Raw genomic sequence first — 14,660 nt, forward strand, 5'->3', positions numbered from 1 at the left:
CACACTTTCTACAGTATCTCATAAATAATGAATAATTTTAAACTTATTTTCATTTTAACAAAACACTATAAACAAATAGGGGTACACTGCCATTATATATTCTAAGTAAAAGTTTTTGATTTTCATTCAGGAATCAGTAAATTGCAGATGTATTCAACTAGGCTTTAAAACAGAGGCTCTTGCTGAGATCTATTCTTTTGATTTATACTTAGAGAAAGAGCTTAGAGTGACACTTTAAAAAAAAAAGGGTTTTCAAGGCCTCACTAAATATTCCTGATGGCCTACATAGCCTATGAGTAAAATAAATCAGCACTATGTGTAGTGCTAACGTGTCAATAAGACAAGACCCATAAAACACTGAATAACATAAGGCCATTAATAAATGCTGTAAAGAAAAAACTAAAACAAAACAAATATGCCATCTAGTGGGTGATTTCATTACATGCGTTTCTACATTTTGAAAGGGAAATTAGTTTCTATATAATGCATCTGAACCCCTCCAGTGTACTGCCAGTGACATTATCAACAAAAAGCTAATTAGTGTAGCTAAACCTGTTAAGTATAATACCCACCTTCTGGACTTACTGCACATTACACTGCAAGACTTTTGTTTTTTTCCCATCGTTCCGTTTTGACAGCTATCAATAGTATTATTTCAAGGTCTGCTCTTTCCAGTGCAATGCCAGCTAAGATGCCTCCACTATTTTAAACTATTTTAAGTTTATTGCCAAAATGCAATTGAGTGAAAAAGGACCGACTAGAACACTGTTTAGTCATTACTGAGGAGAACACAGGACAGGAGAGGAAAGCGAGGCACACAATAATTAGCCTAACAATACTGCCAATTAAAATGATATAGGTCTATGGCTAAAAGGTAGTCCTCTAAAGTGAGCACTTAAAAGTACTCTGATAACCTGAGCTGAGAGAATTAGCCCGGTAATCTTAGAAAATGTCATGCTAAATGGGCTCTGTGCTCTATATGACTACAGCAGTAAGTGTGGGCCCTGCATGAGGAGTTCACCTCCTCTGTACCAGAAGACTACTTATTCTGTGTTGCACAGGTACCAGAGAAAGTGATTTAATAACAAAACCATTGCTCCAAACAACTTGAAGTTTTAGTTTCTTTGTAACATGCAAAGAATCCATGCAATGATAGAAACACTTTCTCCCTCTGTTATGTGCACTGATAATCTTAGTTGAGGTAAATTAATTGCAATTGTCTACAGGGGAGGAGTTGCAGTTAAAAAGAGAAAATTGATTGGATTTTCAATATTTTAAACAAATTTGTCCTCCTAGCTATATTATTTATATATTTAGTTTATCCAATCAAAGGACAGTTATTACTTGTACATGCTCATGTCGTCTCTCGGTATAATGTCCTGCAAATGAACAAAGTAACATGCCAGACATGGGGAAAATGTTGATATTTTACATATTGACCACAATTCCCAGTGAATCCATTAGTACTCAAGTCAAAGACTTAAATGACCATGATGCTGATTTCAGCATTTGTTCTACTGATGTCATTATAATAAGCTGCGGCAATGAAAGAGTTAAGGACGGAGTGATGTGCACTGCAGGGTGGTGGATGAGATATCATATACTGTAGCCACAACAAGAGCACAGCATGACTTAGATGTTTCTCAGAAGGGAATTCTGCACAGTTTATGCACACGTCAGAGACAGCAGAGCCCGACAAGGTGAGTGGACGTATTTGACATTGTAGTCTAGGACAAATGATAACCTGTGATGATTGTCAATGGGAGGCAAACATCACTTACAGTTTCTTGCTATGTAGCTTCATTTTGTTATACTGCATGTGAAACTTGCTGGTTACTTGTTTATATATGTATTCCTACATGCCCATTTATTGGTGCAATAAAAACACTACACATCTAGAAGTATTACAGAATAGCTGTAAGGGAGGCTGCCTTGCAGTCATGGGTGAGTGCACGTTCTCTGCTCTTGCCTTATGTTTCTTCAGGCCCTGGCCAGTGAGGAAGATGAGAAAAGGAGACACACCTCTTGTAAAGCAGCAGTCAAGTCCCTGCTTGGGAAAGAGTGAGCTTCTCTTCTTCTATACTGTCTCATTCTCTTGCTATCTCTCTCTTTGTAATGTGGTAAATAGCTTTATCTTGTGTTGTTGGCCACTCTCTATGATAAGACAGAGAGCCAAGTGAGGGCTCAGCCAATAACAGCAGTCAGGCATCAAAGAACAAGATAGGTAAAATATAAGGCACAATAAAGCCAGGTCTGAAATAGAGCTATAAGTGGTCCTGTAAGGGCCTCTGGAAGATTCTTATTGGAACGGAACAGTTTATAGGAAATAAGGAATAACAATCCTTATTATCCATATTACCTGTAGTGATGCAGTATGGACAATTTCATATGGATGTATTTACACTTCAACAAAACAGACTCACAAACGTCAGGGTGCACACACCCAGAGTGCAGGCCAGAGTGAGCACCATTAAGATGCTTTCCACGTAAATGTCAAATGATACTTTTTGCAGAGCTACATCATAACACTATCTCTCAGTCATCTGATCTGATATCTCCCACACCAGACAATTTGATCAATAGCAGAAAGGATCCCATGATGCTGAATAAAATACATTATCTTCTGTGTTATTCTATTGCTGAGTTAGTTAGCCTTCAGTATAGATGGTAAGTCATTTTAAACATATTATCATTGCTTGGTTGATTATATTTGATCCGAAAAATTATTATAATACATTACTATTATTATTATTATTATTATTAAAGGACCCATTCTTTGGAAATGGCAAAAGTCAAAAGGAAATAAACATCAATGTGTGTTTATATCCACATGTGTAAAAAGGATACACAATATATAAGCAGTATCTCTTGCAGAGGACGTTGAACCTGCAGTCAGCATGTGCTGTATGGAATGTGTGCTATATTGTTGTTAGGTTGAACCTGCACATCACAAACAGGCATGAGAAAACTCTTGACTGCTGAGTGGAATCACTGAAGCTCTGCAAATGCTTTAAATTTGATCAGAAAAATGAATTTTCATTCAATCATAGTCAACATATAGATTAATTTGGGAGAAATCTGGGAGAGGTGTAAAATAAAATTTGTCGCAGCTATTGTCAAAAACAGCAGAGTAGAATTATGTATTTTTGGAAGGAAAATTATGAATGAAACCCAGAGTCCATATAAAATACAGCATTAACAAATCTGAGAACATTAATAAATGATCAAAAACCTCAGTTGTTGCCTGAGGATACTTCAGAAAGTTGTCACAGACAACTATGACAACTACCTGGCTGATATGTCTCTTTGCCACAAAAGTAATAAGGAATCTCTTTTCCTTTCTCTCAACATGTGTTATAATATGTAACAAAGTTTTTTTGTGTTTGTGTCTGAGTGTATGTGTCTGAGAGAGACAGAAAAAGAGAGTGAGTGAGCCACTCTGAGTGAGGGCTTCTTTTTGTTGACAGTCATTTCTGACATATTCTCAGGATCAGAAGCTCTGTCAACATGACGCCACTGGCTCCTTAAAATAGAGATGGGCAGTCAGGAAAACAAAACTGTAGTTGTGTAGTACCATAGACTCATAGATTGAGAGTCTGACCCAGACAGCTGCAGACAGAATCTCTCAAGGTACCACTGAATCTGCCCCGTACATTGTTGAGTCCAACCTCCAAGGACAAACACCCCCACATATATCTATGAATGGAACTGAAGGTAAGCACAGCACTGATGAGAGACATATAAATGTAATACAAAAATAATATAGAAAATGGATATGATGTGAAGACATAGTGATATATTCTCTCCATCACTGAAGTGATATATTCTCTCCATCACTGAACATCCTCTATAATTCAAGGCCACACGACAACAGGAAGGATTCAGCAAGGTTTTTCAGCAGATAAATTAACCAGCTGGGTGGTGGGTCTCTGTGACTGTATTACCTGTTGTAATAGAGCTGCAAATAAAAGTAATAAAAGTTATTTTTATTATAATAATTTATCTGTCAATTTTTTTTTTTATTAAAATAAATTCAGTGCAAAATGTGAGACAATAGTGAAAAATCACAAAACAAATAAAACAAATTTAAAAAACAAACAAACAACTTTTTCACCATGAGAGATTGACAGTGGTTGTCAGAGTAACCATAAAGGACTGTTGAAAGTCAAAAACTGACACCACCTTAGGCTCATTATTTTTTTAATCGTAAAAATTAGGATTTTATACAGTAGTGTAAACTAAAACTACTGTCCACACATCAGCAGGACCAGTAATGGTGAAGTTAAAGGTGGACAGGTTCAGGTTGTTGAGGTCAGTAGCTAGCAAGGATAAAATTAGCATTATTTTAGGGAAGTAACTATATTTTGTTAGCTTAAAACTACATTTAACTTTTCAAACATCAAATATTAGCCTATCCCAACATCTAGAGTTGTCACATCTTTATTTTATTATTTTTTTTATTTCTCTGTGATTTAAAAAAAAAATGTTTACTGTATATGTGTATTTTAAATTACTCTGTTTGTTGATGCTCTTTCCCTACCATTTACCTTTAACTTTGTCCCGTACTGTCAATGTGCAAAAACAATTTTCCACAATATGGACAATTAAGATCCTAACCTAAGCATTTGTTAAGCTCTTGTCCTACACTTAGCAGTAACTAACTTTAAAATGGATGGCAGGGGCTCTAATAATATTACTGTTTGACAAAAATTTGACGTGCGGGTGAAAAAGAAATAAATTAAGCAATTTGTTTCATAGAAATAATTTCATGGTGTATTCTGAAAGGACAATTAATAATTCATAAGACCATTGTGTCCACATCAATACAGCTTTATGAGCCTATCCCTTTTCACAGTATGCATGTGGACCCATAAAACTCCACAGCAGCAGTGCTGCACACAGCTGTTGTCAGGATAGTGTTGTGTGTATGGAATGATAAGCTTCCTGGAAGCACCCTGGCAGGGTGGAAAATTGGCTTAGATTTGACCACGCACCATGGCCTCTCTCTGCTGTTGTTTCAGCACTGCAATGTCCAGAACTACATCCTGTCCCCTCCACTGACAGCTCACCCAGGTTATCTCCTTGCAGAAACAGACAATTCTCTGCTGACATAGCTGCTGTGCAGTGATGACTGCTGGATGACTGTAAACAGAAGGAGTATATCCAAAATTAAAAACTGCTGATAAAGCTTACAACACAAGATATTTACTCAATCTTGCACCATTGCACGATACAAAATTATTTCAACATGAATATGGTGGTAATCATATAGATATTACACAGGACCACAGTCTAATGGTTGTGTTGAGCAGAAAGATCCATATTGAGAACCTTTGTGATGGGATGATTTTTATGCCTCTGGGCTGGTGATGAAGCTGAGGCGTTATGTTTTTGGGTCCAAGTGTCCGCATTGTGGTAATTCTATAGTAGTTTTTACAGGTTTCATTTGAGTTTGGAGAAAAAATAGAATTTGTTAACAAGTGAAGTGTTCAAAAGTCCTCCTGCAGAACCAACCACTAGGTCGTGTTGGTGTGCAACAGTCAGTTCTTGAACATCCTGTACCCAAAACCTTAAGCAGGTAGCTTTGTTTAATTAGAACATGAACAGGTTGCCTTCATATAATTAGCCTACATCTTACTCTCGCTTCATTTTACTGTAGCTTCTGCCTCTTTGCAGATATGCCTCGTCAGTTCCCTAAGGTAACTCTGAGTGAGGCAGAGGAGGAGACTCAGCTGCTAGCAGAGAAAGTATATGCATCAGCCCTAAAGGAAGAAGACAATAAGGATGCCTTATCAATGTTCACTGTGCTCGAGGACTGCCCGATTGGCCTCCAGCAAGCAATGGAACATGAGCTGCTTAAGGAGCTGGCAGAGCAACAGTCAGAAGAAAGCACCAAGAGGTAGTCCCTCCTGTTACTCTTGCGCTAAATTGCAGAGTCATCAGTGAAATAAGTGCCACAATATTACATTTTGTTGCTTATTCTGCAGGAAGAAAAGCCTGAAAATGATTCGCTCCCAGTCAATGTCCCTACAGATCCCAGTGAATTCAGACTGGACACGGTCAGTGGCAGTTACCCCATTCCTGTCCCCCAGTTCCACCTGCTCATCAGTGCCAGAAAACTGCCCTGACTACCAGAGGGTCACTATTAGTGGTGATTATTGTGCTGGAGTAAGTGTGTGAAAGAAATTATGTAACTCTTTTGGACTCAACTCTTATTTTGTAACTGTTCCTATCTCATTATTGTTACAATATATTGAAACATGGCATATTTGTCCAATTATCAAATGGTGTAGATAACAACTAAGATGGATTTATGTGTCATATTCATTCCCAATTAAGGTCACAGTGGAGGACTATGAACAGGCAGCTAAAAGTCTGTTTAAGGCTCTGCTTATTCGCGAGAAGTATTCAAAGCTAGCCTATCATAGATTCTGCAGAACCACGACCCAGTTTCTCCGCAGTGCTGAGAACATGAGATGGAGTGAAGAAGATGAGGTTCTCCCAGGTTTGAAGTGTTTAAAGCTACACTTTGATGTATTTCTCTGGCTTATATGACAGTAACAAAACAATGTTGTGGCCTTTAGATATGTGTCCATGTCCAACACATGGGGAGGATCCCTACAGCATGGACAACATTCCTGGGAACCTGAACTATGAACTGAAGATGAAGGATGGGATAGTGCATGTTTATGACAATGCAGAGGCTCTGAGAGAAAACAGGCCCCATGACCTTCCTTACCCAGACTTAGAGACCTTTGCCATAGACCTCAGTCATGTGCTGGCAATGATTGCAGATGGACCCACGTAAGCTGCCAAAACAGCGATGCTGACTGAAAAAAACAACAAAAAAAACTCAAACAAAAACAAAACAGCCCTGGTCATGATTGTAAAATTGTGTGTTTCCATCTATGCAACACTTAATAACACATGTCAGAGTTGCTAAACATATAAACTGAGGTTCACTGTAATTTTCAGGAAGACCTACTGTCACAGACGACTAAACTTCTTGAGTTCGAAGTTCTACCTCCATGAGATGCTCAACGAGATGGCTGAACTAAAGGAACTGAAAAGTGTGCCTCACAGAGATTTCTACAATGTTAGAAAGGTTAGTAGTGTATCTCAATTTTTTAGCACTCAATTCATTACACAGAATGAATGTCCAGTATTGCTTATTACTCACAGGTGGACACGCATATTCATGCAGCTGCCTGCATGTCTCAGAAACACCTGCTGACCTTCATCCAAAAAACATACAAGACTGATGCAGACCGTGTCGTTTTGGAAAAGGCTGGACAAAAGATGACTCTCCAGCAGGTCTTCCACAACCTTAATAAGGACCCCTATGACCTTACCGTGGACTCCCTGGATGTACATGCTGTAAGGAAAAAAAAAAGAAAATGTCACAGTATTTTAGATTTTGGCATCATAAAATGTTGCGCTTTCTTTCTTCGATGTGTTAAAACATGCAGCAAAATCAATGTCCATTTATTATATCAAAGTCAAAACAAAAATGCACATTAATTTTATGTAAAAAGTATTTCTGCTGGTTACAGTACCTCCCTTGATTTGGGGACTGCATCTGATTTGTGTCACATAATTTCACTGCCAGTGCAGGTATTACATTAGTGATTAGCACTTCTTTATGACTGACCATTTTCAGCTAACAATAATGCTTTGCACTTCATAATAAATACAGGGGAGACAAACCTTCCACCGGTTTGATAAGTTCAATTCAAAGTATAATCCTGTGGGAGCCAGTGAACTTCGAGAAATCTTCCTGAAAACAGACAACCTAATTGGTGGAGAGTATTTTGCTCGTATTATCAAGGTAAAACACGCAATAGTTCATTTTAAGTCTGAACCGACGCAGAGACAGTTTAGTACACTCTTCTTTTCATCATTAATAGGAAGTGGCCCATGATCTGGAGGAGAGTAAATATCAGCATGCAGAGCCACGCCTGTCCATCTACGGCCGCTCTCCAGAGGAGTGGGACCATCTGTCTAAGTGGTTTATTCACCACAAAGTACATTCCCCGAATATGAGGTGGATCATTCAAGTGCCCAGAATATAGTGAGTGCTACAGCCTTAAAAAAAAAAGTATATTTAAAAATAAGTTCTTAAATATGATATTTCCTTAATATATAATGTGATGTGTTTATGTGTTTCAGTGACATTTTCAAGTCGAAGAAGCTGATGCCTAATTTTGCCAAGATGCTGGAGAACATATTTCTTCCTTTGTTTGAGGCCACTGTTAATCCACAGAAGCATAAAGAACTTCACATTTTCCTCAAATATGTAAGATTTCAGAGAAATGTTATGGATGGCATGCATACAGTATATATACAGTGTATGTACAGAACAGTGCAGTAATTATGCCTTTAAATTATTAACTTATTAACTTGGGACTTTCCCTCAGGTTATATATATGTAATATATCAGGTTTCTGATTCATTGTGGTGGGTGGCACATTATAAAGTTTTAGGTGATGAATTATTAACTCAGATTTAAGATTGAAGCAACTATTGATAAAACTGAACAAATAGCTAATATTAGGGGCCTTGTTATAAGACCATTTTGCCCTTCATGCTTGTTTGGATATTACAAACCCTTCCAGTAATGAATGGTTTCTTGTGTATGCAGGTCTCAGGCTTTGACAGTGTAGATGATGAGTCCAAACACAGTGATCACATGTTCTCCTTCAGGAGCCCAAAGCCAGAACAGTGGACTGCAGATGAAAACCCTCCCTACAGTTACTACGTCTTCCACATGTATGCAAACATCATGGTGCTCAACAACCTCCGAAAGTAAGAGCCATCTTCCTGCTTCACAACACACACACACCTCGTTGAAGGAGAGAGTTCTGTTGTGAGACTGACAGGGAATCCATTAATGTTACAATCTAAAGCCTGTCCTGATGCTGTGGATTCAGCACTTAGTGCACTATTTACTGTGCAGAGCTGTCAGGGGAAGATGTTATTAATTAATCATAGGAAAGTGAACACTCTTAATAGATGAAAACAACTTTAACATATACAGTAGTCTACAAATGATTTTATAAATACGTCTGATTGTGCTAAATATACATATATATATATATATATATATATATAATATATTTATGTCCTTCTGTATCCTCCATAGAGAGCATGGACTGAGCACTTTTCAGTTTCGCCCCCATTGCGGAGAAGCTGGATCAATCACTCATTTGGTCTCTGCTTTTCTCACTGCTGACAACATCTCACATGGACTCAACTTGAAGAAGGTACTTTACAGGTTCAAATCTTTGGTCTCAGTTATGGTAAGTTTGAAATGCAGACAAATGAATTTAATAATCAGTAAATTAGTTACCTTGTTTTTAATGGGCTGCGTGAAACACTGACAAGTAAATAATATAAAACAAGTTTGTTGTGTTATCATTATTATTATGCAGGAACGTCTGCCTTATGAGGAAATTCAGTTGGACATTATATGCTTTTTTTGTTTATCTATTTTTATTCTTGTGATTTTTTTTAAGTTATCCCTTTTTCCACACATTATTTACTTTAATGTTCCTTATCTTCAGACCAAAAGGAAACATAATCAACTGCCTGTTTTGAAGTCTTCAATGGCTTGAGACCAAGTTATGGATTCAGATTTTCCTGCAAATGCTTCCCTTTTTACTCTGTGGTTAGTCATCAAACAAAACAAAAGGGAGAACTGTTGGTGAGAGAAAGGAAAATTGAAGTTTTCAGTTTCCGGTGGATGGACAGTATGTTCCTAAACCAGAGGGCATTAAGCAAAACTGATATTGATTAGAAGCTAAACTGCACAGATAGACTGTACTGCATTTTTCCTGTTTTTCCCTGTGTGGCAGTAAGAATGTTGTTTTCTTCTTCTTTCTTTAGATTTTGATCTGTGTCACTCCTTTGTTAAAACTGCAATAATCCTCAACGTATCTCACTGTATCTAAGATTGGACAATGTGGATACAAATACTGTGTTCGAGGCTTGTGAACTGCATAAAATAGCAGCAGAGCTTCTTTCCCACCCTGTGCACTGACTGTATGTTTACAGAAAGTGTTTGTCTGACAGCAAGAGCAGTATTTATTTATTTATTTTCATGTTTCCTCAGAGTCCTGTGCTGCAGTACTTATACTACTTGGCTCAGGTGCCAATTGCAATGTCTCCACTCAGTAACAACAGCCTTTTCCTGGAATACTCCAAAAATCCTCTTAGAGAGTTCCTGCACAAAGGTCTGTGTGTGTCCCTGTCCACAGATGATCCCATGCAGTTCCATTACACCAAGGTAAACATTGCTGTTGTAGTTAGATGGATTAAGCTCTGTAGTGTGAATACTTATTATCCATTGTTTTGTGCCCTGATTTTAGGAGCCACTAATGGAGGAGTACGCTATAGCAGCTCAGCTTTGGAAGCTCAGCACCTGTGATGTGTGTGAAATAGCCAGGAACAGCGTGGTGCAAAGTGGACTGTCTCACCAGGTATAAATCTCCTTTACTTTTAACCAACATTAATCTCATTTATTTCCTTACCATTTATTGTTATTGTTTATTGACAGGAAAAGAAACACTTCTTAGGAATGAGCTATCTCAAAGATGGACCTGAAGGGAACGATATCCGTCGGACCAATGTCGCCCAGATCCGCATGGCTTACAGACATGAGACACTCTGCAATGAACTTAGCTTCATCGTCGATGCTGTGAAGTCTGAACTTATGAATTCCCAGTGTGACTAGAATGGATCCTCACATTGGACAGAATACAAGAATGCTGAGATAACGATTATCCAAATGTACACTTATTTTGAATAATTAGCTGAATGACTGATAACTCAATTAAAAAACATTGTAGTGCAAATTACAGAGAGATGCTTATGTGGTCACAAGTTATACAACACATGAGTTTGATATAGTGAAGATGCATGCCTTGGATGCTGGATGACTACTGGTACAGTACTCAGATTTAGACTACACAGGACCAGTCCTATATGATGCAGAATTTCACTTTGTCATTAACAAAACTGCACTGTGTAGAAAAAATTGCACCTTGCACTCCATTTTTCAATGGAGTTATCACATAGACACAATTCAAAACTTGTTTTTCAGTAACTGAATGCACTGGACATAACATTTATGGCTGACAGCACCTTGGGAAATGTCATTTCAGACAACTCTGATAAAACAGATCAATAATGTCTGTAATACCTCCTCTGTTTTTCCCCTAAATTGCTTGTTTTAAAGTTTTGCAAAGATACCAATATATTAGAAGATACCTACGTTTTTAAAAGTGCTTGAAATTGTTGTAGCCATTTTGCTTTTACATGAATTTCATTATCTGAAGCAGCAAACCCTGTTTTAAAAGAATTAAAAGTTTGCAACCTTCAAAATTATTGTACTACAACCATCGCCACCTAGTGGCTAAACTGCACAACATATGCAAAAATAAACACACTTTAAAGCCATTCTCTTACATTACTTTCACTCAAATTACAGAATTAGATCTTTGCCCTTTACTATTATTGTTGTTCTTCTCTCATCAGAAAAATGTTTAACTTGCATCGTCACCCACTTCTATTCTCTCATCTTCCTGAGCATCTTTCTTGGTTTCCTTTACAATCTTCACACACGTCCACTCTTCTGTCTTAGTGGACTCTTGCTGTTGCCTCATGTCAGAGCTCCAAGAGCAGCTCCTTCTCCTTTTCACAGAAAGAATGAAAAAATCATGTTACGCCCTAATAGAAAAAGGAAACATTTAAAGTGCAAAGAATGGGGTTTGACATGAAAGAAAAATGCTCTGTTTTTCCTGTCCCCACTGATAGAAACTGATAGAGCTTCTTTTAATGCTGATTTGTAATAACTAATTCTCTCAGTTCAACTAATTCAGATATCATAAAATGTAATTTAGCCAACCTCAGCTCTGCTTTATAGACAGTTGGATTATATATGGTATTAGAAAACCACTCACAGTTTTAGGTATACAACAAAGATTACTGCAACAAGCAGGAGAGCGCAGGTTGAGGTGATGAGTGCAACCTTTCCTGGAAAATAAATATGAAAAACAAAACAAAAATCACATCCAAACATAAATGTCTTTACTTGTATTTACATTGTTTGTTTTTACTTGTTGTTCTGTATATTCTGCACAGTCTAAACTGAATATGACAAAAAGTGCCACCACAACATTTGTTTTATAGTGAAGCAGATTTTCATACCTCTGGGAGAGCCTTGTGCACTGCTGACAAAATGGGCTGATTCTGACTCACTGTCTATGATTTTAGGAGACGAGGAGGAAGAAGAAGGATGGGACGAGGATGATGCAGAGTGTGTGATGGAGTTTGTTGCCCTGCTGCTGCTTAAAGGCCTATCATTTGCTGCATGCATCAATTGTATTGCCGCATCTGTGCATGTATAGGAAGGCCGTTAGAGAGAAGATAATAAATATTTTGTATGTTTGTGCAGTTATATTTAACTTTGTTACTAAGGAAGGATAGGTCATGCGGGGAAACATTAAAAATGCATCTCTGTTCATGTTCACTACAAGTTTGGCTTCACTTTAAAGTCAAAATTGTCTTATAAATTACACCAGTGCTTTCCAATAGAAAGATATGTATAATATACTAAAAAGACAGTTAAATCTAATTCCGGCTAAATACAAATGTAATAACTTATTAGCACCATCAGACTGAGTTAAAAACCTAATGTGGATCAGCTTGTAATATTTTTCTTTTTAAACAATAAAAAGCTAAGGCTGATTTGAGAACAACATTCATGACATGTTTAATTAACTGCTGCATTTTAATGTATTATTTATAGCAATCAAGAAGAGCATACACACATGGAAAATGTCATACCTGATTCATTGAAGCAAAATGCATCAAAGGGATGTGTCACAGTGGCTCGCCATGTCACCAAGCCTATCTGGTTTTGGCCACAGACAGTAAGTGGCTTAATGCGGGGAATGACTGCAAGATGTTCATCAGTCCATCCAAACCTAAGCAAAACAGAGCATGACATCAGGTACTTTTTGTTGAACTCCACTGAGATGATTGACATGATCTCATAGATATCTTACCTGCAAGTTTCTAAACCTCTACGGAGAGCTTCTTGGACTTGTGCTTTTGAAGCAATAGTCACACCAAGGAACAAGCAGAGTCTCCGAGCTTCAGAGGCGTTAAAGCCGTAACTAGGCTGGTGTAAGTCATTTAAGTAGCTAACCTGGAATACTCCAGCAATACTTTGGTTCACTGCTGGGAAAACTGGAAACAACAACAACACACAAATAGTTTTCCTCTTTTCCATTTGCACAAATAGTGATATAACATTTTTAATTAAAACAATAATTTCTACTGTTTATCAGAGGACTTATACATACATTGATCCATTACACCTGCTGTAAAAAATCAAATGTACAAAGGTTAAAAGTACTTACCTCTGATGTGGTCTATGTCTATATTTTGACCAAAGATGACTGAAGTAACTGACCCTAATGTAATGCAAAGCCAGATCATATTTATGACCAGTCAGAGCAGAAACAGATGAATGCTGGGGATGACAGTGTTGCACGTTTTATGTGTGTGAGTCAGATGACGGGGTTAAATAGAGGTGATTCTGTTCACTGAGTTGTGTCATTGCCAGAAAGTGAAGGAAAAGGAAGAGGGAAGTACTGCACACAGGTCAGATCAAGAGCCATCATATGTTCTAGGAGCTGGACTCAGGGAAAAAAAAAAAACACTAATAAGGAGACAAAAATTCCCTTCTGCGGAAATTCTGTGGAAGCAAAAATGCAGTATTGAAATTGAATGTAACAGACCAGAATCTATTAAAACCTTGTTTTTAAAAAAAAAAGACAACATACATTGGATTAAAGCATGTACTAATAGAGTAAGTAATATGCACTTATACTGATATCAGACTCTGGGTACCCAGTCCAAATGATTTCCTCCCTTGAGGCATTACTCAAACTTGAACACATTTATGATTATCCTCTAACGGGCTTTTGGCGCACAAGGACATCTAACAAAAACATCTCTCCTCAAGCCCTGACCGCAGGAAATGACGCAAACACGCAGCAGTGTTTTTGTCAGATGTGAAGTGTCATTTAGGTTTGTGAGCACAATAACTGATAATCTATGGAAAAAGACTTAACTTCTCTCTTAAGTGTGATATTTGTGTGTGTGTGCATACATGTGGTCATCTGAGGACCTTATAAAGGCAAAATACATTGCAGTGAATTGTTTCCTGCGTAAATTAAATTACTCTGATGACTATGATGGAAGTTTGATGTGTTAGGAGGCGAGAATAGATATGTTGCAAACATGCAAATAGGATCATTTCACAGCTACTACTGCAATAACAGTAAAAAGGCTCTGTTGTGTTCCAGTGTGCCATTGTTGATGAATTATTTACACATATTTTTACTACTGTAATACATCAAAATGTCTTAGTGAAAGAAGAAAGATAGATCACAAATGAGAAGATTCATACCACTTATGTTTGCCAGATAAATACTGTTAGCTTGACTTTAATGTGGAGTTTACAGAAACCAAGAATTTAAGTTTTTGCTTGTACCAATTGTTTTTTGTTCAGACAAACAAGTCATTGTCGATTAAAGGTTTTCAGCAGTGCTGCGAGGTGGATTTTTTAAAAAATTTGAACAGGACCAGGC

At 37.5% G+C, this 14,660-nt stretch overlaps 2 protein-coding genes across 2 annotated transcripts; one reads left to right on the forward strand and one right to left on the reverse strand.

Annotated features, from left to right (window-relative positions):
* Nucleotides 1-2,003: 2,003 nt before the first annotated feature.
* Nucleotides 2,004-10,732, forward strand: ampd3a (adenosine monophosphate deaminase 3a). The gene is made up of 15 exons (XM_026320531.2): nt 2,004-2,061; nt 5,677-5,899; nt 5,988-6,168; nt 6,340-6,505; nt 6,585-6,804; nt 6,976-7,105; nt 7,183-7,377; nt 7,697-7,828; nt 7,908-8,071; nt 8,170-8,296; nt 8,642-8,805; nt 9,143-9,263; nt 10,112-10,285; nt 10,368-10,478; nt 10,556-10,732. Exons 1-15 carry the CDS (start codon nt 2,004-2,006, stop codon nt 10,730-10,732), a joined length of 2,343 nt encoding a protein of 780 aa, XP_026176316.1.
* On the reverse strand, nt 10,372-13,584 carry lyve1a (lymphatic vessel endothelial hyaluronic receptor 1a). The gene is made up of 6 exons (XM_026320532.2): nt 13,425-13,584; nt 13,068-13,251; nt 12,847-12,986; nt 12,208-12,393; nt 11,961-12,033; nt 10,372-11,691 (listed from the first exon to the last, which is right to left on the reverse strand). Exons 1-6 carry the CDS (start codon nt 13,501-13,503, stop codon nt 11,544-11,546), a joined length of 810 nt encoding a protein of 269 aa, XP_026176317.1. The 5' UTR covers nt 13,504-13,584; the 3' UTR covers nt 10,372-11,543.
* Nucleotides 13,585-14,660: the final 1,076 nt, after the last annotated feature.

Source organism: Mastacembelus armatus, chromosome 3 (genome assembly GCF_900324485.2).
Source record: "Mastacembelus armatus chromosome 3, fMasArm1.2, whole genome shotgun sequence".
In the NCBI taxonomy this organism is placed as follows: Eukaryota; Metazoa; Chordata; class Actinopteri; order Synbranchiformes; family Mastacembelidae; genus Mastacembelus; species Mastacembelus armatus.

Coding starts and splice junctions, on each gene's coding strand:
- ampd3a (XM_026320531.2), top strand. CDS start 2,004: ATGAGAAAAGGAGACACACCTCTTGTAAAGCAGCAGTCAAGTCCCTGC. Junction 2,062..5,676: donor AAGTCCCTGCTTGGGAAAGA/GTGAGCTTCTCT, acceptor GCCTCTTTGCAG/ATATGCCTCGTCAGTTCCCT. Junction 7,378..7,696: donor ACTCCCTGGATGTACATGCT/GTAAGGAAAAAA, acceptor TAATAAATACAG/GGGAGACAAACCTTCCACCG.
- lyve1a (XM_026320532.2), bottom strand. CDS start 13,503: ATGATCTGGCTTTGCATTACATTAGGGTCAGTTACTTCAGTCATCTTT. Junction 12,394..12,846: donor ATTTTGCTTCAATGAATCAG/GTATGACATTTT, acceptor ATACATGCACAG/ATGCGGCAATACAATTGATG. Junction 11,692..11,960: donor TTTGTTGTATACCTAAAACT/GTGAGTGGTTTT, acceptor TTCTGTGAAAAG/GAGAAGGAGCTGCTCTTGGA.